General features: G+C 44.9%; 1 protein-coding gene and 1 long non-coding RNA gene across 8 annotated transcripts in view; both read right to left on the minus strand.

The window, feature by feature from the left end:
* The window catches only part of ANKRD44 (ankyrin repeat domain 44), a 315,981-nt gene that overhangs the window by 210,630 nt on the left and 78,808 nt on the right, over positions 1–26,543 (minus strand). Inside the window, exon 1 of one of the 7 annotated variants that reach the window (XM_032354277.1) lies at positions 11,414–11,658. The exons of 2 other annotated variants lie outside the window; for them this stretch is intronic. In XM_032354277.1, the coding sequence (XP_032210168.1) occupies positions 11,414–11,422 (9 nt within the window). In that variant the 5' untranslated portion in view covers positions 11,423–11,658. Of the gene's footprint in view, positions 1–2,309; positions 2,761–11,413; positions 11,659–26,543 lie in introns of those variants that run through there. 4 more of the 7 variants (XM_032354275.1, XM_032354280.1, XM_032354276.1 and 1 more) reach the window with 4 other exon arrangements.
* LOC116597004 lies at positions 5,439–7,407 on the minus strand. The gene is made up of 3 exons (XR_004288421.1): positions 7,394–7,407; positions 6,130–7,362; positions 5,439–5,645 (listed from the first exon to the last, which is right to left on the minus strand). It is a non-coding gene; the product is annotated as an uncharacterized LOC116597004 (long non-coding RNA).

The raw sequence follows: 26,543 nt of genomic DNA on the forward strand, positions 1-26,543 counted from the left end.
CTCTCTGCCTGCCTCTCTGCCTACTTGGGATCTATCTGTCAAACAAATAAATTAAAAAGTCTTTAAAAAACAAAACAAAAACAAAAGCACAAAGTTACAAGTATCAGTAATAGCCCCTACAGTTATCTACTAACTCTATACCTCTGAGAAGAGAACAACTATTTTTAGTCAGAAAATGAAAAAATTAATTATCTAACCTCTTGCAAAATGAAAATAGGATATGGAAGTAAAATGAAATAGGAGGAGGTATGGACCATGAGGCAGTTATTCCGGGACCAATGATCCAGTCTTTAAAACATCCATCCTTGGGGCGCCTGGGGGGCTCAGTCAGTTAAGCATGTACCTTTGGCTCAAGTCATGATTCCAGGGTCCTGGGGTCGAGCCCCATGTCTGTGTGAGGCTCCCTGCTCAGTGCTCAGTGGGGAGACTGATGCTCCCTCTCGCTCTCCCTCTGCAGCATCCCCTGCTTGCACGCGCTGGCTCTCTCTCTCAGTCTCCCTCTCTCTCTCTCTCTCAGTCTCTCTCTCTCTGTCAAATAAATAAAATCTTAAAAAAATAAATGCATCCTTTGTTGCATTTCCTTTCCTGACACCCTCTGTGGCTATTTCTTTACCCTTTAATTCTGCTGCTTAGCGCCATCCCCCGAGGATAGCGCACCCAAGGCAAAAAGAAACCCAGGCACGCCCATGTCACTACTGGTCCCCAGTCAGTCACCAAAGATTAAGTAAAAGGAAATGGAAGAACAGTACCAGTTAAATTGAAATCTGGAGGCAACGTGGACTTTTACAGACCTGAGATCTCACTCTCTTTTTCTTCCATAGCGGGGAGATGAACGAATGATGGCAGACTGGCCTGGAATTAAATCCCAGCCATATTTTCCTCATCTAGTAAGTGGGGCTGTTAGAGCCATTTCACAGGATGTTGAAGAAATGCCCTAATATATGCCGGTACCTCGTGTGCACTCAATGAAAAGAGTAATTGTGTTGACTTGGAATCAAGACGCTCAAAGACTTTCACAGACAAGTGTGTTCATAGTCACGCTACAAAAGGAAAAATAAGGGATCTGGAGAGATTTTTTTCCAAAAAATTACAGAGCAAGTAAACTGGATTAGGATCCTAAGCCATTCAACATCACCTCTAGAGCAGAGAGGCCCATCATCCTGGGAGAGAAGATTTCACAGGCAAGAGAGCAAAAATCAACCTCAAAACTGTTGTACAACCTCTCTGTACTCAGCAGTCTAATCTACTGTACCAAAATAATAGCAAGTCACCTGAAAAACACATCATCTCTCTCTGACTGATCAAAGGGTGCCACATACTCACGTCAACTGGATGGGACATGAAATCATAATTTTACTCTTTACGGTTACCATAAAGGCAACCAGTTACACTTTTCTTTTATGATCTCTTGATGCTCATAAAGGAGATTGAGCCCCTAGTTGGAGCTGTGAGAAGGGAGTGGAATGATTTACCTGCTAGTGAGTGGCAAAGCTGAGACTAGAATTTAGTTTTCCTGATTCTCCTGGTTCGTTGCTTTCTTTCACATGTCATCTTAATACAATACAACACAATACAATAGAAGGAATAGATAACAAATATATGAAATTCAGCCTCAGTTTCAATGTACTTCCTGTGGAGAAATATTCTATATTCATGATTCGCTAAGGAAAGATTTTATATATATATATATATATATATATACACACACACACACACACACACACATATATATACTTATATATTTTTTATATATTTTATATATTTATATATATATATTCTCTATACATTTGTGTGTATATTTACACCTTATATAGGTGCATACATAGTGACTACATGTGGGTATTTCTAGATATAGTTACTCTCAACGAAGTAACTAACAGTAAGAAAATCTTGCCAAAAGATGCAAAACAAAGAGGTACAAAATATTTTAAAGTCAGGGCTCAGTGCGGGCTGGAGTGAGAACTAGGGAGAAGGTGGGTGTAAACCTAGATTTTGAAGAGTAGGACTGAGTAAATCTTTCATGTTGAGGAACAGCCAATGAAGAGGTTAGAAAAGTAAATAAAAGTGTTGAGGGAGGCCCAAGGAAGGAGTTTCAACCTAATCTTGCGGGCAAACAGGAACTGGGGTCTTGAGTAAGAGAACGCCACAGAGTTTTTGCAAACATTTAATCCCAGCACGATGTGTGCCAATCATCGGAGAAGAGAAGGGAGCCAGAGAACCCAGTTAGAAGATGACTGCCACAATCCAGGGCATCACAGGAAAGAACTTTCCAATCTTCCCATATTTCAGGCTCTCTGATTGCTACTTACAAGGCCATGGTGGAAACAACAGTTACGCTTGTCAGCTCTTTGATGCCACTCTATTCCTGGATGCAGGTTTGGCTCAGCATCTTGGCCACTTTCCTTCATTCTTTATATATAGCCCAAATCTCCTGCCCCCGAGACACTAATGTTTCCAGGTGAAACTGAGGTTACTTCCTTTAGTTCCTGGAACGCTTCCATTTTTCTCCCACAGAACCTCTGCTGAAGTCAGTTCTGTTTTGTCAGACTTGTCACTTGATCCCTGAATTTAAATCATAGCATTTCAAAAATAGGCCACATCCATAAAGAGAAAAGCAAAGCAAAACAAGGCAAGCATACTCTGCCAAATGCCATATTTTTATTGGGATCTGCTGCCAACTACCCACATATTTTTTCACTCTGTCTAGTTTCAAATGACTTGAGATCAAATCAAAACTTCAGCTAAGTTAATTAAATAGTGCTCAGGAGCTAACTTGTAAAGAAAATTAATTTAAACAAGAGCACAATGGATCCGAGAGGTTAGTTGAGAGACAACAATTAAATCAGTGTAATTTTAGTTAAAAAAAAAAAAAAGAACAATGCATTTCTACGAGAGTTTCCTGTTTGAAAAACTGTTACAAAGGTTTTATTTCCTATCTTAATTTTGGTTACATTCTTTGTATAACTGTATCTCATAGCACATCGAATTCGTGCAGTTTCAAATATGAAAGGTGATTTGATATGTTAACCAATATAAGCCATTTTAGTGATTTCTATGGGAAAAAATTATATAGTCAGATGATTTTCAGGGTAACACATGTATAAAGTGTAATTTCTTTGCTCAGAGACAGAAACTGGTTCTCAGTTTAGGATGTATCATACAACACAAGACAATTTTTTATTAATATCTGGTATGTATCTCCCTTCCCACAATACAGGCAACAATAAAATAGTACTCCTAAAGAAAAAAATTGATAGAAAATTATTTATTTCCACAATATTTTATTATGATCTAGAGTAATTATAATTTTAGAGGAATATTAGAAATTGGAATGGAAGCAAAGCAATTTACAAATAACAACAACAAAATCAATGTGTAGAAATAAAAGGCTATCGCCAGGAAGCTGGCAACTTCTTGCTATATTTGAGAGGGATGGCCTCACCATATATGAAATACATAGATTAACTCAATCACATGAAGGCACTCATGATTCAGGCAAACTCCAAGTTGGGTCTGTCTGAAATTTGTTAGATCCTGGATTTTCTCAAAAGCCACTTTTTGCCCAACCACATCATTCCAAACCCCATGAGAACTTCCCCTTAAATTTCTGTTTCCTCTCTGTAGTGTTTTTTCTTTGAATTCTATATGCATTCCTGAGAAAGGGAGAAAGCAGGCACTCTCTACCACCTCTCCATGGGGAGCCAGTCGGGCATCAGGGAAATGTGTGAAACTGAGTCACCTTCCTGGCCCTGTGCTCAAACTACTCTCCAAGGCAGAGAGTTGACCATGACCTCTGTTAGTCTCTGCCTGAGAAGGACTGGAGGGTCCTCTTCTGCCTACAAAACCAGGAAGGTCACAAGGAATGCAAATCTATTAGGGATTCTCTCCATTTCCCAGTCCAATGTCCTGGCAAGGGCATTCAGTAACAGATATCAAAGGGAAATGATAAGACAACAGGAAGAGAGGAGTCCAGAAGACTGAAAAACATTAGATAATAGAAAACGGGAAATTTTGCCAAAAAAAAAGGACGGTCACATATTTCCTTGCAGAAACACCAACACAGTTCATATTTCCTTTACTTTTCTACATAGCACCCTGCCAATAAGTTATGAAGGTTATGGATTTTCTTTTTTAAATTAACCTGGTGTATTTCAGGTAATACCCATATCCAATTTAATCCAATAAAGACCAATTAAACCTAAGAAATCTACTAAGCTTAAGAAATTCGGACACTGAGGGGTGCCTGGGTGGCTCAGTGGGTTAAGCCACTGCCTTCGGCTCAGGTCATGATCTCAGGGTCCTGGGATCGAGTCCCGCATCGGGCTCTCTGCTCGGCAGGGAGCCTGCTTCCCTCTCTCTCTCTCTCTCTCTCTCTCTCTCTGCCTGCCTCTCCATCTACTTGTGATTTCTCTCTATCAAATAAATAAATAAAACCTTTAAAAAAAAAAAAAAGAAATTCGGACACTGAGATGGTACAGTCGGTCTCGCTGTTGAAGGCCTTACCAGGGTGTAGGAGGAAATACATGAGCACACGTGACTTGGGAGTAAGGTAAAGTGCAAAGAAGTACATTAAGAAGGAAAAGCGATCACATCTGGTCTCCTGGAAGATGTATAGTCTTTGAAGTGACTACTGAACACTAGAGAGGATTTAAACAGGTAGAAATGGAGAGAATGGGAAGTGGGTGGTCCTAGCAGAAGAATGAGAACAGATGCTAAGACTGAGCGGGCACAGAACAGCTCCATTCGGCTGCAGTACGACAAGCGAGGTAAGTTGAACAGCAGCCCTGGGTCATATTACAGAAGGCTTTGAATGCCAGGCTAAGAAACTGGGACTCTCTTCATAGCGCTGGGGAATCGTGCATGGTTTTGGAGCAGGAGAGTGACCCACAAGGCATGCTTTGGAACTTTCTCTGGAAATGAATGATGAACTGGAAGACAGAGTGATGCTGTACGTTAGGTGATGTCAGCAACAGTCTAGGCGAGGCGTCTGGGGCGAGAGGCTCCTCCGTGGTGAGAGAAGTGTTCTGCTGGTGCTCAAGATGTGCGTCTAAAAGGTAGAGGAACTACAAGGGTGAGCCGCTCGGGCCCGGCTGCCTCTATTCAGAAAGACTCTCACCAGCTTCCTCCACGCAATGCCGGGCTCTGGGGAGCAGAGTTGCCCCAACCTTCAGCTGGGGCGCACCGGAAGTCCTGCAGTATGTGCTCTCTTGACTTTCCCACTTATGCAAGCCCTCCCGTTGCCTACGCGGTTCTGCTTGGCTCGGGGACAGGAAGCTCCGGGCTCTGAAGTCAGTTGGCATCTTGCATCTGTGCACCCTGCTGCCACTCTCCCCGCCCCAACACAAAACCAGAGCCCCAAGGCTTTCGGTTCGGGCACTCCCTTCCTTGTCTAGGTTTGGGTAAAAAGAAACCTTTTCTTCATGTCATGAGCTGAAGTCAAAAAAATAACTCAAGTATCATGCTATCTTTATTTCCTCATTCTTAAGTTTAGATAAGGGACAAAACTCACTTTTCCTCCCCAATCATACCAAGTTTGGAAAGTAGAAAGAAGTATTAGGGGGAAAGGGACTTTCTACGGCACAAGACCTCTACGCATTTCCTCTTCCTCTTCTATTCGCTGGGCTTTAACCTCTGTAGTTGTCCCACTGCAGCAACACAAAGACAAGTAAAGAACAAAGTTAACCTCTCCTACCACCAGGGTTCACAGCCTGCCGTCCAGCTCTCCACACCTCTCCCCGTGCTCCTGCTGCTGCGCACAAACACAGACTGAGACACACACACAGACTCTTTCCCTTTCTCGCTCTTTGTGAAAACAGTAATATACTGAGGACATCCCCCAGTCGTTATGGGATTAACACATTTCTTTTAATAGCTCTGTCATACTTCATAACATGGGCATAGCACAGGACATTTGAACATTCAGGCTGTTTCCAGTTTGTGCTGCAACAAACAAGCCTCCGCCAGGATTTAGGCTGGCCAGGGCCTTTCACAGAGAAGTGCTGCCAGAGCCAAAGACATTTTCTGAATACCTACTATACGCTATTTTTATATAATATACAAAAGAAATGCGTGACATAGTCCCTTCCTCAGAGAGCGCCAGATATAGCTGGGGAAACAAGCCGAACCCACCCAAAACAATCAACTGTGTCACACAGGACTGCACTGAGTCCAGTACACTTCACTCGAGTGGATGCCAGGGTTTCCTCAGCACAGTGACAGGCAGGCACATGGTCGCAGGTCCTGTGAGCCTTCTTTGATTCAGGAAAAGAGGAAACAAGAAGAGCCAAGAAGTCAGTGGTGTCTGTGGAAGAGAAAGGACCTGAACACGGCCTGGGAATGATTTAGATCAATGGACCCAAAAATTGTCTTTTGGAGTGACACACGAGCCGTATATATGACTTGAGACACGTATGTGCTTGGGAGAATGACAACGAGCAGCTCCAAGTCACTGCATTTCCAAACAGCTTCTCCCACATTCTTCCCACCCCCAGCCAGCCTCCGCCCAAAGACATAGAAGAATCCCAAGTTTAAGTGCCTCCCAGGAGCACACTAATGCACTACTTCCAGCCAGCACAAACTTAAACACACTCTCCAAACCGCGTCCCTCCCTGTCCTTCCCATGCCCTACCCCACGCCTGCCGACACACACACACACACACACACACACACACTCGCACACTCGCACACTCACACGTACACACACACACACCCCACCTTGTTCTGTGCCCTTGAAACAATAGCAGTCATTTACACTGTTCCTGTCCATCTGGAAAATAACATGAACAACATGGAAGAAAGTAATAACGAAGTTTAAGGGACTGTAATCCAACCAAACCCTGAGTTCTTTCAAGAATTGAAAACTCTGTTAAAAGCAGTGATTTAAAAAAAAAAATGATAAAAAGACAAAAAAAGTGTTGTGATTGATAAACCAGCCACTACAATGTTGGTCTTCCACTCTACGTGCAACGCCATGTTTGCAAGTCACCTAAGTCCATTCAAATATAAACCATATTTTATAATATGTTCTAAATTTTATCATACTGGTAAATAAGATTTGAGAACTCAGTGTTTGTGCCAGATAGGTATTATTCCTTGATATTGTATCTAACTAGCTCTGGGAGAAAGTTCTGGAAATGAATTAGGCATAAGAAAAGTAATGTGATTTTATCTTTAAGACTTGAGATTTAAAAGTTCCACATCATTTTTAACTGAGGTGATACCACAAGGAAGTCAAGTCTATGGTGATCACCAGATTTTATCAGGAGAAAAACCCACTAATGGGTCCAGGTGATGCTTAAGCCCGCTCTGTCAGAACAGCAGGGCGACCAAGCATGTTTCCAGTCTAAAATGAACTTTCCATACCTTTTTTAAATTTTAGAAAAACAAGGAGAACCTGGGTGGCTCAGTGGGTTAAGCCTCTGCCTTTGGCTCAGGTCATGATCTCAGGGTCTTGGGATCGAGCCCCGCATCAGGCTCTCTGCTCAGCAGGGAGCCTGCTTCCTCCTCTCTCTCTCTACCTGCCTCTCTGCCTGCTTGTGATCTCTCTCCCTCTGTCAAATAATAAAATCTTTAAAAAAAAGAAAAACAAGATTTACTCCCAGGATGTTAACTTGAATGCCAAGTTCAAAGACATAATCTCGACAGTCACATGGCAGAAAATAAGGGTTTTCAATAAGAAGAGGGAATTATTCACTTTTAATAAAACCTAATTTGCTGTGTGTTTTTATTCAGCAGTAGGAGGAAAAAGAAAGAAAGAAAGAAAGAAAGAAAGAAAGAAAGAAAGGGAAAAGCCCTCGACTTCTATTGCACCAGTCCAACCACAAAGGCAATTGAGGTCTGAGACTGGGTGTGGAGGAGGTAGCCAGGGTCCCGATGCCTTCCGTCACATGACCGAGCATAACTGAGGTGGCTCCTCACCAGCCTCCTCATGACATCAGCTCTAAATGGTATGGAGGTGCCACTAGTGCCTTTGCAGGTCAAATCTAGATTTGGGAAACTGCAGCACACATCTAACATCAAAGCACCTAGCAACTGTTACCTAGTCAACATACAACACTCCAGTGGTTTAAGACACAAAATAAGATCATGGTTCTTTTGAGATCATGGTCCCATTGTCCTGACTAAGGGGAACTTTTGGCTGCCCTTGCTCCTCTCAGGGATAGAACTGGGGGCTTGGCCAAAGGCAGTAAAACCAGGGTGTCATGGGACAGAAACAGACTGCCCAGACGTGTTGAGACCTGTTCTGTCTTCTAGAGCGCTCTGAGTTCAACCGGCACGCACAACTCTGTTTCGCCTCCTAAGTCATGACCAGTCAAAAACGTCAACACAAGTCCAGTGAGGGAAACAGAGAGAAATTTATCTGAGAAGCCATAAGACTTGGGTTTACTCTTGGTGAATTGGTGTTAGATAGCTATGGCAAGTAACAAAGTTAGCAGAAACCTGTTTCCTCACCAGAAAAGATGAATTCAAAACCATCAGTTCCCCAAGAACAAGAAGGGGAAGACCAGATCTTATGAGGGAAAAAACCCACCGATGGGTCCAGGCGATGGTGAGGTCAGCCTAAGAGAGCAGCGGGACAACCAAGCATGTGGCCCACGGCAGTGGAAAGAGCAGGACCAACCCACTTGAAACTGGTCAGAATATTGAGATTATCACTAGTATGCAGTTTTAAGTACCTTTTTTGGGGAGGCGGGGGGAAGACCTGCCTGAGTGCAAAGAAATTTGGCTAATGGTTCGCAGCTGGGTTGCAGAGTAGAACCTCCTGGGAAATTGGATCCCACCCTGATGAGTCTGAGCAGAGATCGAAATCCGAACACAGGCACTTCGAGAAGGCTTTCCAGGTAACTTGTGTATGATCCTCAAACAGTCCATACTGAATCTGATCCTTCATATCCACACCTTAGAAGTATTACACTTTGGGGGTGTCTAGGTGGCTCAATCAGTTAAGCATCTGCCTTGGGCTCAGGTCATGATCCCAGGGTCCTGGCTCAGTGGGAATGGAAGGCTGCTTCTCCCTCTCCCTCTGCCTCTTTCCCCTGCTCATGCTCATGCTCTCTCTCAAATAAACAAATCAACTCTTAAAAAAATAGAAATATCACACTTTGCCCCATCAATCCCACTTCAAGGAAGCTCTCCTATAGAAATAACTAGATAAGCAGGCAACTTTTAAGTAGAGATAGTCACAGCAACAATATTCATGATAGTAAAAATTAGGAAGGCATCAATGTCAAAGCTAAGTACGTTACTGCATTATTTAAATCCAAGAAAGATACAAAATGGCCAATAGGCACGTGAAAAGATGTTCAGCATCATTAATCATTAGAGAAATGCAAATCAAGACCATGAAGATATTCCATATTCATGGATTAGAAGAATTAATACTGTCCAAATGTCCATATTACCCCAAGCAATCTACAGATTCAATGCATCCCTATCAAAATCCTCAAATCACAATGAGCTACCATTTTAGACACACTAGGATGGCTAAGGAAAACAAAACAAAAAATAAGGGTTGGTGAGAACAGGGAGAAATGAGAACATGACTGATGGGAGTATAACGTGGCATAGCCACTGTGGCAATCAGTTTGGTGTTTCCTCGACTAGTTAAACACAGAATTACCTTATGACCCAAAATGTCCACGCCTAGAGAAATGTTCATAAGAACTGGAAAATGGGTGTTCGAACAAAAATAGTGCCCGAATGTCCAAAACAGGACAATCCCAGCAGCCAGAAGGTGCAAACATCCCTAACATCTATCAGCTGGTGAAACAAGTGTGGGATACGCACACAACCAAATAGTACTCAGCCAGAAAAGGAATGCTGTCTGGTGCCACACGACAACAGGGATGAAACTTGAAAACGTGATGCTATGTGAAAGAAGCCACAAAAGTCACCCAAAGGCCACGTGTTGTATGATGCGATTTATGTGAAACACCGAGATTGAGCAAATTCTTCAGGACCACGAAGAGAGTAGTGTTTGCCAGGGACTGCAAGGAGGAGGGAATACAGAGTGACTGCTTCAGGGGTAGAGGGGCTCCCTTTGGGGTGACGAGAATGTTCTAGAAGTGAGGCAGTAATGACAGCTGCACGACACCCTCAATGTACTAAATGCCCCAAATGATACACTTCACAGTGGCTAACACAGCCACTTTCATGTTGCTTATTTTCCCCCAATTTTTAAAAAAGTTATAATCACAGAATGGAATATTTTGGTTATTAAAAATTGATCTTTTAAGCAACTTCAATAAGCTGTGGAAAAAGGAGTGTGTGAAACTACTTACGGTGTCACCCGAGCTTCCTCGTATATAAACATGCACAGAAAAGCAAGGAGTGAAAGGGCCGTAATAAAAATGTTCTACAGAGCTATGGGCACACTCATTTTCTGTCTTACTTTTTTTCTATATTTCCCAAATTATCTCCAGTACTGTTTTATTGTTAAGTACCAAATTAGGATTCAATATTATTTTTATCATTATAAAAATTAACTTTTTTTCAAAGATGAGATCAGATGATACTCTGGACAGTTAGGAAAACATAACAAACATAACGTAAGGTCTAAAAAAACATGCGAGGTCATGATGTAGGTGTGAGGGGTAGGGCAATATTATGGACCGAATAAGACCACAACATTCAGAAGAATTTATGTCCCATCCAGAGCTGGAACCACGGCTGCGGCTTCGAGTTTTCAAGAGCTGCCGGAGCTCCAGACGCTTCAGTGAAATGCCCTGATTTTTAAGCCTTGGCAACTTATTCAATATTTTTCAAACCACAGGCCAAACAAAACACTTCTGTGGACCGGATGTAGCCCACAGGCGCCAGTCAGCAAACTCAAGTTTATAGGAACAGGGATGTTTAGCCTGGAAAAGAAAAACCTTCGAAGGGACACAGTAACTTCAAGTACGTAAAGAAAGGCCGTGTGGAAGACACTGCGCACGTCGATCTGTTTGTGTCCAGAAGACAGAACCAACCTAAAGGCTAGGTGTGGTGGGAAGCAGAACTGTGCCCGGTAAATAAGGGAGTTGCTTCCTATGAGAGCGGCTGTCTGGGGATCAACAGGGACTTCAAAATGCCCCGACGTGCCCGTTCCTGAGGTGTTCCAGCAAAGGCGACACAGCAGGATTCTTGGTTTAGGTCAGAAGCTGGGACTAGGTCAAAGGCTCCCCATCACGGCTGAGGATCAGAAACTTGAAAAAACAAAAAAACAAAAAACCCCACAGATTCCTGAACCACATCCCAGAACCATGGGGTGAGGCCCAGGCGGGTGTATTTTTAAAAACCGTCTCAGCTGCCCAGCAGGTGGTTTCGAAACACGGCACTGAGCCTCTGTATGTGCCGCTGGGATTCCATTAGTCTAACCCCCGGTGTCACCTAGCTGGCAGCAAGGGGAGGGGAGGCTGGAGAAAGAGCGACTTACTGAACTCATGCCACAGCGGGCTCTGCGCTAACTGCGGGCTTTATCGCGTCTCACTGCGTTTTCGTGACAAGCGCAGGAGGTCCGAAGCAACGTCTCGCATCCCACTTCCCAGGGAGAGAAACTAAGGTTTGGGGAGTTTAAGTATGGCTCAAGGTGATGGCCAGCCACTGAGAAGACCTTGGTGGCTCCAAACCCCGAGCCCGTCCGACGGTACCACGGGGGCCTCCTCTGACCCCGCCAGTCAGTATTTCCAGGCCTTACACGAGGTGATTACGCCGGCTGGAGGGGATTCAGCAGTGAGGATGTCCCTCCTCGAGCATCTTTGCAACCTAGTGAGGAAGGAGAAAACTAAGCAATTCTATCACAGTGAGAACGAGGGGGTCACACAGGAGGGACACCCAAGCCAGCCTCAGGTCATCAGGGAAGGCTTTCTGGGAGGAGAGAACGTCAAAGCCAGGACCCTACGGTGACACGGGAAATGGGACTCCAGGCTGAGGGGACAACATCTAGAGACCCAGAGACCAGGGGGAGCCCAGCAGGTGTGGGGAAGCCTAAGAAGTTCAGGGAGACTGAGCCTGGGAAGCAAGACAGGGGCTGGCAGGGTGGGCTGGACAGAGTTCCATACGCTCGGGTGCCACAGTAAGACTTTGTCATTTATCCTAAGAGAAACAGGAAGGGTTGAGGCTTCGCGCGAAGGAGTGACCCTTCAGAACTCCTATTTACGAGGACCAGCCTGGCTGTGGTGCGCAAACGGGTTGGCGGGGCAGGGTCCACGAGACACAGGGAGACCATGTGGAAGGCTGTGACAGCTACTTTCAGCTAAGAGGAGATGGTCACCCGAAGACAAAATGGTGGCGGGGAAGATGGTGTAGGGAGAAAGGATGTGTCTCCCTTCCCTTCTCTCCCTCCCCTCATCACCTCCCCCCTTCTCCATCACAGTGAATAATACTGCAGAGCCCTTGCCATCTACTGGTCTCTCTGCTAGATCTGCCATACGAAGACGAGCAAGAGCCGCCTGGGTGGCTCAGTGGTTAAGCCTCTGCCTTCAGCTCAGGTCATGATCCCAGAGTCCTGGGATCGACCCCGCAGTGGGTTCCCTGCTCAGCGGGAGGCCCTTTCCCACCCCCCCCCCTTCTTGTATTCCCTCTCTTTCTCTCTCTGCCAAATAAATAAATAAAATCTTTTAAAATAAATAAATAAATAAATGAGAGAAGGAAAAAAAAAAAAAAAAGACAGACTAAAAGAAACACAGTCCCTGCTGTCATGGGGTTTGCCCTCTGCTAGGCAGTAGATGTTTGTGGAAAGTACTTTCAAAAGTGTTAGATAATATAGAAAAAGCGCACTGGTTGGTGAGGTGGTCAATGATGACATAGGTGGCAAAGGACGTTAGGGGCCAGTCTCTCCCTTCCCCATCAGTGTCGGAGCCCCATAAAATAAATCTGCAAAGTTACATCCTAACAAAGCAAGTACCCTCAGAACTGCATTCCTGATATCCATACCTGAGGCAGTAAAGCAGCCTGCTTGCTTTCGGCATACTTCATTCATGGAAAGTAAGAAAAATGTACCTGCATTTTAATTCATCAGTCCTCAAACCAAAATGATTGGCGGACTAAAAAAGAAATGGGGATGGGATATTAAATTACTAAACTAAAGAATTACTAAAACCTTACTAAAGGTGGCCTCACGCTAAATGAAATGAAACCTCTTCTTGCCACACTTGGGATAGTTGCTAGGTGCCTGGGGACTGAGTTTGGATTTACCCAAAAGGGGACCACAGAACAAGCAGCAAAATAATCAAGACTCAGAGGGAAGGCAGCAGGTGTCTGAGGGGTCTAACTGCTCCGAGCCTTGCAACAGGTGGGGAGGGGGCTCCAGGGGCTCTGACCTGCCGCCTCCACTCCAGAAAAACTCGGTTCAGTCCCAGTCCCAGGCTGCCCGTGAGGCCAGGACATTCTTACCAGGGCCCTCGTTGTGTAAGTCCTGGCACAACATTCTTTTCATTCCTTTCCTTGATTCCAGTGTAAGAATCACCCTGGATTTAACAGCTGTGCCCGTGGAGGGCCTATTATGTTACTTCTCTCTGAGAGCGGATTTTTACTCTTTGTGACCTCTCAGAGGGCTCCTCTGATCTTTATCATTCCAGCATCTCGGTGGTCAGCAAGGAGATAAAGCGCATCAGAAAAAGAACTGCTCCTACCCCTTTTCCACTTGGAACACGGCTCTTACAATCCTAACTGGGGCAATTACCACCGATCATGGAGGGTGACCCTTCCTGAGTGAATCATATACCTTTTCCGGGTCCACCGGCCAAGGAGAGCACACCCATGGGCTGGCAGAATGGAGTCAAAATCCGCTTTCCCCAAAACACTACAGAATGAAAGAAATCAGATCCCATATGCTTGAATAATCCTAACTTCCACATTTGGCAAATCGGAGAAAAAGGAATGGGGCAGAAGCATACATCCCTGGGTACTCTGAGCCGGCCTCCAGAGAGAATCAGCTAATACAGAATCTACCAGCTTCCTACCAGTCAAGTTTGAAAGTGCCCTTCCCCCCTCTATAAATTGTACGGCAAGGAAAGAAGAGAAGACGCCAGATGGTGGTGGGGGGTTTGTTGCCATTACAAGGTGGTGGTTTTCTGGTAATCTGGCTAGTACTGACAAACTCTAAAAAACTGTTTTCCTCAGACTTTCTAAATGTGTAATTTTATCTGGATCCTCCAAGAGATATTTAAGATTTGTTCAGCATTCTAGATTAGTTCCTCTCCGGCTCCACAGAAGATGGTCAAAACCAAGGTGTGACCTCGGCCCATCTACAGGACTCCCAGCGGAGAATGCTCGGTGCCCACGGCCACCCCCACACCCGCCAGCAGTGCCCCCCAACACCCAACAGAGGTCAGCGAGAAGGCTGGGGGCTTCTCCTCAGTTCTTGGCAAAACTCACCCGATCAACCCCACCTCCCCTTCCCCTCGCCCCCCAGGGGAAGAGCGCAGGGGAAACACAACTTCAGGAAAGAGCTGTGGGCTGCTGCAACTTCCAGGTTTCACACATTAGCTCAGTTTCCCAGGGAGAGGTGGGTGGGCAAAGCTAAGCCATGCCACACACCAATGTCTAGTTTTTAAGAATTCCTTTCATTGTAATGCTTTCAGATGGGTCTAATGGAACCTTGGAGAAGAATAACCCAAACACCATGTAAATGACCCATGTTCCGCAGGCTGTGGGTCTCCGTCCCTGCGAACGTGGTGTGATTCATCCCTGGGCTATCTGAGAAACAGGTGTCTAGAAAAAGGCAAAGTGAACACAAGAGCTGGCCCTGCCAAAGCTCTTCGCTTTGCGTCGCTCGAGGGATTCGTGAATGTAATTCATTTCCGTGCCTACGGTTCACACGCTCATGGCTCTTCAGAGCTGAAAAGGTAAGATGTTCTGAGGAGTTTCTTCGAATGAACCAGATCCTGACGTGTTCATGGACCTCAGGACCCAAGACCCTGACTTTACAACTCTTAATTATTCATGTTAATGGGCATCCCTGACAGAATAAAGATGAATTCTACAGAAAACCAAAGAAAACAAGTCAAAGAAAGCAAGTTTGAGTTGAAAACAAGCTTTCAACCTGCTGAATTATCTACCGGAGTAAACCTGGCTTGAAAACACCTTGACTCCAACTCCTCTCAAGAAGGAAAGCAAATGAAGAGGGAAACGCTGGAATGACCAGTGGCTGCAGAGCTGGAGAAAGGCGCAGCAAACACGCAGTCGGAGCTGCCCCGCCGCGCCGGTGTCTCTACAGACATCACGAGTCAAGCAGGACTCTTTCCTCTCTCACAGATACAACCTCAGAAGCTTTCTCAACACAACTCAATCCACCGGTCGCATACAAAGACGAACAGTTGCTGGTCTTTTATTTAACTACTTTATTTTTTTTTCCCTCTAGAACTGAATAGTTTATGGAAATCACTACTAAAAGTGTTCAGCAAGGGTTCAGTGCTAACGTGACTGCTTCTGATGTCTGTACGATGGACAGATGAGCGGGCCGCCTCCGGACACAGCACAAGGCGGCCTTATGAGTCAGGAGAACGAAGAACCAGGGCCTGAGTCTGGTCTCAGAGGGAGGGAAAACACAACCACGTCTAGAAGGTAAGGGCTGCTGGGAGCGAGGCTACTTTGGGGCCTCACCCGAAGGAACAGGGGCAGGCTCCTCAGAACACAGTCTCCTCAGAAACCGTGGGAACCGACTCCTGCCCCCTAAGACTTCTCTTAGGAACAGAAACCCCCTTGAATTAAAGTTTCCCCTTTAGGCTGACATCACCTGAGTGAGTTAGGAGATTATCATCAGTCACATCTTACAGAGAAATCGTTTATTTAATAGTGTGTTGTTAATTTTTTTTCTTGACTCCTAAATAGAGATCATCAGCGAGGGGAGGTGGGGAGGACCGGGGTTTTCACCGGGCTCGGAGACACAGAGCAGCCACGAGGAGCATTTACTGAGTTGCTACTATATGCCAAGCACTTCTCATACATTACTTTGCTTCCTCCTTGCCACTAACAGTGAGTTCTTGTTCACCTCAACCTCTTACAGGAGGCTCGGTAATGTGAGCAGCCTGACCAACATTACAAAGCTCGGGAGGGACTGGGGTTGGCTCCAAACCAAGATCTGTCTGATTCCAGAGCTTGGGCCCCTCCCATCCCACTGAGCTGCCTCTGCTGAGAAGGCATCAAAGACCAACTTGGCCCACTCGGGAATTTTCCAGAAGGCACATGGCTATCTTACTCTATAGCCTTCTTCCCGAGATTAGGAAGGAAGCAAATTCTCCTCTTGCAAGGGAGACCTTAAGAGAGAAGGGTCCCCCCACCTGTCGGAACTTCCTGCCCCGGAGAGAGGAGGGGGCCGGGGGCTATAAGCCGTGATGGCAAAGGGTCAGTCCCCTTGGACTCAGATTTCATTCCTCCCTTATGGAGGTGTGCAGCTTCAAAGGAGGTCAGAAACAGAAGCAGAGCGTGGCCTCGGCTCCACACGGAGGAGAGTGAAAGGTTAGAGGGACAAATGTCCTCCTACGGCCTTTGATGGAGTGTGACAGAGTGGAAAGTGTCCAGGGCAAAAATCTGCTCTGGCCAGTGCTGTAGCCTGTAACTACTCATGTCCTGCTTCGTCAGGAGGGTTCACCTGGGGGCTGCGGACACCCCCACATGTTACGTAGACTCCAGGTTGCACCTGTGAGCCAAGAGACGGCAGAGGACAGACGGACCCTGTGCCCATCCTCTAAGCACATGTCCCTGCTCTGATGCCATGAAGCCCGGCGACAGCCACTCCCCACAGCCCTGCACGAGTCACCCTCAATTTTAAGGGAGAATAGACCTTATTCACCCTAAAAGGGTGATAGAAAAGACCTACCCTTTGAGCAGGTCCAGGGAAACCCAGGAGCACCGTCAGCAGCACTTGTGGTAGAGGCAGGCACGCGGAAGCGTGACACGCAGAGCTGGGCACCTTCGGGGCGAGCACTGACGCCGGGGACACCTCGGGGAGTGGGAAGCAGGCAGGGAAGGCAACCCGCACACCTTGCGTGCTTCCTGCATATCTCAACCAAGTGAACCAAGGAGCCAGGATTCGACCAGGCCTGTCTAAACTCTTCCTCCCAAGTACCTGTAATAGACTACATGAGTGAACTAGTCCCCTGGATGCCTGACTCAAAAATAATTTTTTAACTTAAAATTCCTGTATATTTTGCATTTTAGGCTTTAAGAGATCCACGTCTGCTTCAATGGGAGAACAGTGTTTATTAGTTGACGGCTGAAAAAAAAATCAGCCATCTGGGAACACACAGCATGTTAATCCTGGGAATTATGCAGACCCTGCCGGACTTCCCGTACGCCGTCTTGAAGTGCACAAGAATTTCGGACAAGTCAGGGCCACAGAGTCCTGCTGCCCCATCCCACCAGCAGAGTCTCCTTCTTTCGCCAACTTTGAAGGTTCTTCGGCAGGTTGTAAACCGTAGCTCAGATGAGAGGAAGAGGGAAGACAGCAAGCAGAGAGGGCAGGCACGAGGAAGCCCCAGGAGAGATCAAGAGCCTGAGACCACGAGAGCCAAAGGAGCATAAGCAACTGGGGACCCAGTGCCTTTGTCCTCTTCTCCAGTTTTGTGGGCAGCGCTCTAGGAATGGAGGACCGGTAACCAGGAGTAAACGCATGCACAGGAATTTACTTGCTGACTCTCTCTCTCTCACACACACATCCACACACACCCGCCACCTCTCCTCTGGGGGCAGGAAGGGAGTTAACGGCAGGCATACAGGTCCTGAGAATGGGGAACTGGAGCAAGAGGGGCGGGCGATGGTGGACACGGAAGATGCCAGACATCAGGCAGTTGTAGGGCCAAGAGTGTGAAACCAGATAGTGATCCAGGGAGAGCCCACCGACCCGAGATAGGAAGGTCATCTGGCCTCTGAGGCTGGTTCCTACAGCCACTAGGTATGTGAGTTTAGATAATGGGTAGTTCTAGAAGAAACTGTTTCCACCATACAGTCCCAAATCGAGAACCCCAAATGAGCATTTTGTGCACCAAATATTTGAATCTCTATAGATTTAAAGATTCCCCAGTCAGTCTGTTGTTGCCTAGGCAACGGCTAATTCTCAGGAAACTTACCAAGACCATAGTTTCCAGAAGGGCGGGTCTTGAGTATGCAGGGTTACTACTGCATCTCTAAAGCCTAGCACATAGTAGGTCCTCAGTAAATCGATGCTCATTGAATGGAGAGAAAGGAACATTACAGTATCATTATAGGACAGTTTCAAAATAACACATTCATTCACCCCGCATCTTCTGCTCTACTTTTATGATATATATTAGCCAACAAGGTCACCATATGGGTCTCCCAGAAGAACTTCTATGTGGGTAAAAATTCTGCATCACAGCAACTGCTGTGGTGTCACATAACACATGCTTTCACTCAAAAGAATCCAGTGACACCCGCTATGGGGGTCGGAGGCAGGGACACGCACACACATACACACGCACACGTACACATGCGCACACACACACGCCAGCCATCCTCCTCAGCCAGCTCACACCCTACAGTGAGAGAAAGACAGAAGAGAAGGAAACATGATTCCAGGCCTCCCTGGGTCTCACTGCAGCAAGCTTCTCTCAGTGTGAACATCTCACAGAGATGAGTGGGATTCTAGTGTTTAAAGAACATTTTCATACAGTTTGGCCCGTAAAACAAACCAACTGCTTATCTGGGGCTCAGAGAAGCAGCGGTCCATTCCAACTCTGCAGGCAAGACAGGCTGTGCTGGCCTCAGCGAGATAGGGTAGGACTCCAAGAGGGAGCCTTCCAAAGGCGATTCTTCAGGATAATTTTGACTCTATATGACTTCTGCCTCATACACAGACTCAAAAAAACAGTCCCTCAGTAAGCTGTCCCCCATCGAACACAGTCTGGTACATCTCTCAAAACAGGGTCCGGTTGAATAAGGAGTGCTTTCCAGAGGAGAACACAGGACCTCTGCTTGCACAAATAGTCTATAAAGGAATTATTATAATACAGGCAGTATTATTTTTGGCATTGTATCTTCCATCCAGGTTTCTCGCGTTTCTAAGATGAAACCAATGAACGTCTGCAGTGGTGATTATTCTACAGAAAGTCTGCTTAACATTTTTCTGCATTTCTTCTTGTGGACTTCAACACGGGTTATTTCAAGACCTCTATTAAATATATTAAGCACATTTAACTTTAGCTAAGATAAATCCAGCTAATTAAATGATATAAAGAACAGCTCATTAGCAGAGCACTGGTAAATATTTCTCTATTCCAGCTAAGCAAGGCTTATTATACACTCGAGTGCTGTGCAGGCTCATCACGCCTCAATTATCAGCCCGAGAGCTAAGCCTCAGCATAAAGCTGTTACTGAGCGAATAATGGCATTGGACCTGCATATTGCCAAGCTCTTGGCGACTGATTCACACACTCTTTAAAGGGCCAATTTAAACCAACTGCAAGTTTTTGCAAATAAGACAGTTCTAACACTTTTAATGATCTGGTTTACTAGACTTTTTGAGTAAACAAGCTTAGAACTCTTTCATTCCTGGTTAGAAGGACACATATCTCAACCACAGTGACCTTGAGCGATAGAGCGCTTGTATCTTCAGGAGTACAGAACCTTTTTCTAAAATGTGTTTTAGGTCTCTTTATTGCTACGTGGACTTTAGGATCACTTTAAGGCAATCAAGTCAATTTAAAGGACAAAGAATTTAAAAATAAGATGGAGTCCACAGCTGAAGGTTGCATTCAAATGAGTTTCACCTAAATTCACCTTCTTTATCCCTGTAACTATGGTGGGAAATTACCCTAAGGAAATAATCAGGGATGCGCACAAAGATTCATGTTTAAGATGTTTATCAGGGTGTTGTTTAGCAGAGAAAACGATTGGAAACTTCTTAATTATCTAATCTTAGGGATACAATGAAATAAAATAGAGCCCATTCATATGGCAGAATACTATGCATCTTACAAATGATATTTCAAAGAATTTTTGAGGACTCGGAAATATATTTGTTTGCCATATAGTGGGAAAACAAGTACACAAAGGCCTATCCAAGATAGCCAACCCTGACACACAGACAGACATGCATACATGCAAAAAGAACTTGGTTGCATAAGGAAAAATATACAAGAATAACAAATCTGTATTTTGAAGTACATATACACAGATGTAAATAAGCAAGCATCAAGAGAGAAGTAAGAGGAAAATAGACCAACAAATCAGTAGTCCTTATCTCTTAGTGATCACATTACAGGTGAGTTACTGTCTCCTTTTCTCATTTCATCATGCATACATTCCAAATTTTACATATAACACTGATTTCTGTTATAGTTGGGAGAGAAAAAAACACAATTAAAACTAAATGTGAAAACATATGTCTACGTGTAATTGCATTTTTTTTAAGGTTTATTTATTTGAAAGAGAGAGAGAGAGTGAGCGTGTGTGAGCAGGACAGCAGGGAGGGGTAGAGAGAAGCAGATGCCCCGCTGAGCCGGGAGCCCGATGCAGGCCTCCATCCAGGACTCTGAGATCATGACCTGAGCCAAAATCAAGAGTCGGGCGCCCAACCGAGTAAGCCACAGAACAGCCTTTTTAATAGAAACTTTAAAGAAGAACGAGAACACAAATGCCAGATGGTATCAATGGCTACGGCAGAAGCAAAGCCCCGACCAGCGGGTCCTGAGGGCTCCTTCCTGGATGGATGCTCAACTGTTAGGCCCAACCAGAACTCAGCGACCACAAGAACCGACAGCTGTGTTTAAGAAGCAGATTTGTAGTTCATCTTCAGTTTCTCATCAGAATTCTCCACGTTGGGCTGATACAGGAAATCTAAGCAAAATGTGCTGGTATATTTTACTCTGTTTGCTGAAAAACACTAAGAAGTAAATAGCCGGCCCCAATTTTTCACCTGAAGCTCTTTCTTGCTTCTGGTAGAAAAAAAAGGCTATTTTGTGAGGCATTGGCTGGGATACAGAAGCCCAAGTTTCTGGCAGCTTAAGCTTCTCTCAGGGTGGGGGGTTAGTCAGTCCGGGCTAGTCAGTTTAACACTCAAAATGGGAAAGTATGAAGCAGGAAATCCATAGTTTCCCATTTAACCTACCCCTAAAACCATGAATTAGGGAAACATCTCCCAATTTTTGACAGTTGCAGTTAACTGAAATAAACATCTCTATGTATTGTTGGTAAGGAAGATACGCATTCGCACTCGTGGTGGACCAGCTCTCTGAAAAAAAATAATCTGGCACTTTAAAAGATATATGTTAAGCCTGTCACTAAGTAGCCATTTAATTAAAGTCAATGTCTCAACATAAATCCTACTGGCACAGGGGCATGCAGTTTTGGAAGTAGACCTGCAATTAAGACTTTGGACCTAATTATGTGGCAACAAACAGAGATCCTAAGAGCCATAACATATTGAAGGACTTTAAAAGACTTAAACGTTTGTGTCAGGATTGATGACACTATTTCCTCCTCCATTTGTATTCAACTTCACAAACTTGATTAACAGCAGCATCTGCCAGTTCTCCACACACAGCTACAGCATCGAAGAGAGAACAAAAGCACACGGACCTGGGTTCAAGGATTTGCCCTGCCCCCCCACCCCCCGGCCGGGTCTGAACCTTCACCCCTCGGGACCTGTCTCCATATCTGTAAAACAGAAAGGAAATTACCTGCCTCTTCTGGCTGCTGTGAAGCTTCAAGACAACATCTCGCGTGAAGGTACAGAGTACAAAACTGCCATTTAAAATGTACTGTGTCGGGGCACCTGGGTGGCTCAGTGGGTTAAAGCCTCTGCTTTCAGCTTGGGTCATGGTCTCGGGGTCCTGGGATCGAGCCCTGCATCAGGCTTTCTGCTTGGTGGGGAGCCTGCTTCCTCCTCTCTCTCTGTCTGCCTCTCTGCCTACTTATGATCTCTGTCAAATAAAATCTTTTTTAAAAAAATTTTTTAATAATAATAAAATAAAATGTAGTGTGTCCCAATCTCTTATTTCTTGAATGAGTGGAAATGAGTGGCTATTTCACCCCGAAAGTCTCTCACTTAGGGAGAACAGCGATATTTGCTCCAAGATTCATCCTATCAGTGATCCAGCAAACTTCTCTGGAGTACGGATTGTGAGCTAATCCATGCGCTGCAAAGGCTCAATGTTGCTGCAGGAAAATCCTGACTTTTTGGTCTGTCCGCCCTCCCTCCACTTTAGGAACTGACCCTCCTAAATCCTTGTGATTCGGATGAAACTATTCATTAGAAACTCTACAGCAGCTACCCTCACCACCAGGAAAGGCACATGACCCAGGCTGACCCATCAGAATTCTTTTCCAGGAACTGATTGGGTTCTCGGGAGGGGAGCAATGCTGACTTCTGTCCGAGACACTGAATAAAGGTGCACCTCACCGTCTTCCTCTTCCTATCCTCGGACTGGGAAAGAGGAGACTTTCCATTCTGCACTAACATCATCCCATACACAACTACCTTTCCTGGCCTTTTTCCAGCAGAAAAACACTTCTGTCCTCAAAGCCTCAACTTCCAGGAAACACTATCTTACTGCCCTGAAATGATCCTTTCATTTCAAGGCAGCCGGTGGCGGGCTTCTAAGCAAACACGCTAATAGAAAAACAAACAACCAGAATCATTCCTTCAGCAAAAAAAAAAAAAAAAAAAAAAAAGTTCAACCACCATCACAAGTAAGAAGGCAGAACTGGCTGATCTATAAAATCGCCAGCCCGTAAAAGGAGCAAGAAGATGAAGAAGGAGTTTTAACTATTTTCTCATCACCATTTGCCAAGAAAGCCTGGTGTGGTGCTGACGAATAGAGAGCATTTCATTTACCTTTCACCTTTCATGACCCGGTTATTTTAGACGTTACTAGGTTATTTAAATAATGACAATCACCTCCTGTTTCCTGACTGATTCATGTGTTTTTCAGTCAGTCGAAACCCATAAAGAAACAAAGATCCAGGGTGTCAGATATGATGAAAACACCCTAAGGGCTTTATTAAAAGGTTCTAAACCCGTCCAGAAAATCAGACTTTCACTAAGGCTGGAATGCTCCCCAAATGGATTTCAGTGAGGGAACATACTAGTGATCCTTAATGTAGAAAATGCTGGTGTCATCACAGCCACCAAAATTTGAGTGACTCAACAAGAGAAAGACCAGTATGTGCTCCAATGACATAATAGACTCTCTTGAAGGGAGAGAGCAAAAATAGCACACTCTACTCTGTATCTGAAAGACACTTGAAATTGTTGTGTAAAACAATTGAGAAATTAAGCAATGGGAAAGTGGCTGGGTAACGGATCTAGAGGAGGCTATTTTCTACTTCTTAGCAAAGCAATAATGGGGCTGAATCACTCATTTGCTCAAAGGTGCACCATTGAGATGGTTATCCTTTGAGGTAATAAAAGGATGACAGAGTGATTTAACAACTGTGGGATCTAGTTTTCCCATCTGTTAAATGAGTGGGTTGGATGTCATGCTTTTTGTTTTTTATTTATATTTTTTAAGGTCCTCTCCAGGTCTAAAAAGTCTGCAGTTCAGCTCAGAATACACAACTCCCACAGAATTTCCAGAAAAACATTTGTGTAATTGGCCCCAGAGGAAAAGATATGTAGCAACAAAGCCCTTCAATCTTGGACGGAAATGTTCTCTCTGCTTCCCACTGATGGACGGAATAAGACTGGCAAGAGCATGAGGGCTTGGGTTATAAATAAGACAATTCTCAGGCAACTTTAAGACATTAGAATGAGATAGAAGGAAAGAGTAATCCTTGAGATCAGACACCAGAACACGATGGATTCTTGTTTGCCTGCGAGAGTTTAGGAGAGGTCCTGTAAAATGGCAGAGAGGTGGAAAGACCATCCTGTGAATGAAAACAAAAAGTCACATAGAAGGAGTAGAAAATGTTTACTGAGATAATCCTCCTCCAACACTCCTTCCACTTCCAATTCCCCAGAGCAGGACTCTGCCTTCTTCATGAGCTGCCACTGTCCTCACGAGTCCCCCTTCCTCCTCCAGGGATGTCTGCAACACCAGGGGGACTCCCCGCTCTTCCCGGCCACTTCTGTTGAATTTCCCTATACCATTCCCCTTCTCTCTACACACACCACACAGGGCATTCGAGAGCCAAAGGCAACTATTTACCTCGCTTTTCCCATCTTCACACCTTTGCTCAAGCGGATCACTCTACTTTGAGAACTCTTTTTTTTTTTTTTTTAATTGCTCCCAAGCTGATAACCACAGTTCAAGGACCAGCTTCTCCGTGGAGCCCCCTGGAACCCACACCACAGTCCGCTCCCCACCCCCACACGGCTCTGTCACGTGCTGAAGGAAAGGGATGCTGAGGAGTTAAATACTGAATCTCTAAGAGACACCGAGGAAAGAGAATTTCCTGAAGTCCCTTTAGAGATGTGACTTATTTACTTATTTACTTGATAGAGAGCACACATGTGGGCGGAGGGGCAGAGGCAGAGGAAGACTCCCAGGCAGACTCTCCACTGAGCCCAGAGCCCTATGTGGGGCTCCATCTCACGACCCTGAGATCATGACCTGAGCCAAAATCAAGAGTCGGACCTTAATGGACTGAGCCCCCAGATACCCCGCCCCACACCGAAGCTCCTTTAGGCTTCCCAGAATGGGCAGGGCCAGTGGGAGGGCCTGGAGGGGAGGCTGATAAACACACTTTTTTTTTTTTTTTAAGATTTTATTTATTTATTTGACAGACAGAGAGACACAAGTAGGCAGAGAGGCAGGCGGGGGGAGTGGGCGTGGAGAGAAGGCTTCCTGCTGAGCCGAGAGCCCGATTCTGGGCTCCATCCCAGGACCCTGGGATCATGACCTGAGCCGAAGGCAGAGGCTTTAACCCACTGAGCCACCCAGGTGCCCCTAAACTCACTTTTTTTAAGTGCACAGTTCTGTGGCATTAAGTCCTTCCACACTGATGTGGGATCATCATAAAACACCCACCTCTAGAACACGTCACTTTTGCTTTTACTAGTCTGAGCGGGATTTCCATCACTTGCATAAAATCCTGACAAAGAAATGTACACTATAGATAGATAAATACAAGAAATTCAAGGAGGATTTGCTATCTTAAAAACAATGAATGAAGTAAATTTTTATGACGCTATGAAAACAAATGAGACCTTGATTTGAGGTTCTTGAGGATAACGAAGGTCTGAGAAAAACAGATAATAATTAACCAAATGGATTGCGTTGTGTAAATCATCTGGAAAAGGATTCTCTATTTTTATATCTGTAACAGGAGAACGCACTAATATACAAAAGAAGCTTGCATCTCATCTTCCAAGGAAGGAAGACATCCTACAGAGGAAATTAAAATCAGGCCCAACAGACAAATCTCTTAAGGCAGGGAGAAGCCCGAGAGCATTCGGGAAGGAAGTAACGAAAGAGAGTGAGAGCTTTAGCAGAAAAGCTGCCCTTTATTTTTACAAGTTTTAGAAAGCTTCTCTTTGCATTTCCCTTACATGTACAAATAATTTATTCAAAGCATAACGGAGGAATATATTCTAGGATCACCATTTTTCATGTAGGAAGAGTCTACAACATAAATTACTTTGAAATCAATCTAGAAAAGTGACATAAAGGGCACTTGGGTGCTCCAACAACGCAGTTGTTACGCATCTGCCTTCGGCTCAGGTCGTGATCCCAGGGTCCTGGGATCCAGCCCCGCACTGGCAGGAAGCCTGCTTCTCCCTCTCACACTCCCCCTGCTTGTGTTCCTTCTCTCACTGTCAAAAAAATAAATAAAACCTTAAAAAAAAGTGACATAAGAATGAAAACATACAATATTTCTAAATGTAGAAAGAAAGAAAGAAAGAAAGCCATCACCACATAATCCTTTTTTTAAAATAACTGGCCTTTATTTCCTCACAGCATTCATTTCTTCTTTACCATATATTTAAATTTGAATAACTTACCTTCCCATTTCCTCCAGGAATAAAATTTGCCACCATTAACATGCCTAAAGATTTTATGATAAATCCTACAGTGTTAGGCTCCAACAAGGAATTAGATGAGTCACTATTATGTTCTTGGTATCATGTCCGTAGCCTAGAAAATGGGTTCTCTATAATGGGTCTTTCTTATTTCTCTGCCTTTTTTCCCACTCATTAAAGTATTGTCAGCCTGTGTTTCGAGACACAGAATTTGCCATAGAGAAACAAATGTGAGGGTGAGTTGTCATGGTGGACACTGGCCATCTGTTTGGTGGCCAGACTCCATCACAAACACCCTTCACTTTGGCCTAGTGGCTGCACATCTAGAAGCTTGGTGCTTCAGTTAATTGCTGTGTCAGGGTGATATTTCTGGGGGGAGAGAAAGAACGGATCACAAACACAGCTCCCAGCTCAAGTATTTACTTTACCCCCAGCAACCAGTCTCCGAGCATGCTACCTTACAAATTTCACCTGTTCATACAGAAGGGTGTCAAAACCTCCGAGACATGTTAACAGCCTTTACTGAATGGCCATTCCGGACCCCCCTCTATTTTGGCTCCCAGGCTGGCATGCAAGTGACTGTTTGCTTTTGAGATACATGATGTGAAAGTTTTCTTTACCAAAAGAATTTTAAAAATTCAAA

This window comes from Mustela erminea, chromosome 8 (genome assembly GCF_009829155.1).
Source record: "Mustela erminea isolate mMusErm1 chromosome 8, mMusErm1.Pri, whole genome shotgun sequence".
In the NCBI taxonomy this organism is placed as follows: Eukaryota; Metazoa; Chordata; class Mammalia; order Carnivora; family Mustelidae; genus Mustela; species Mustela erminea.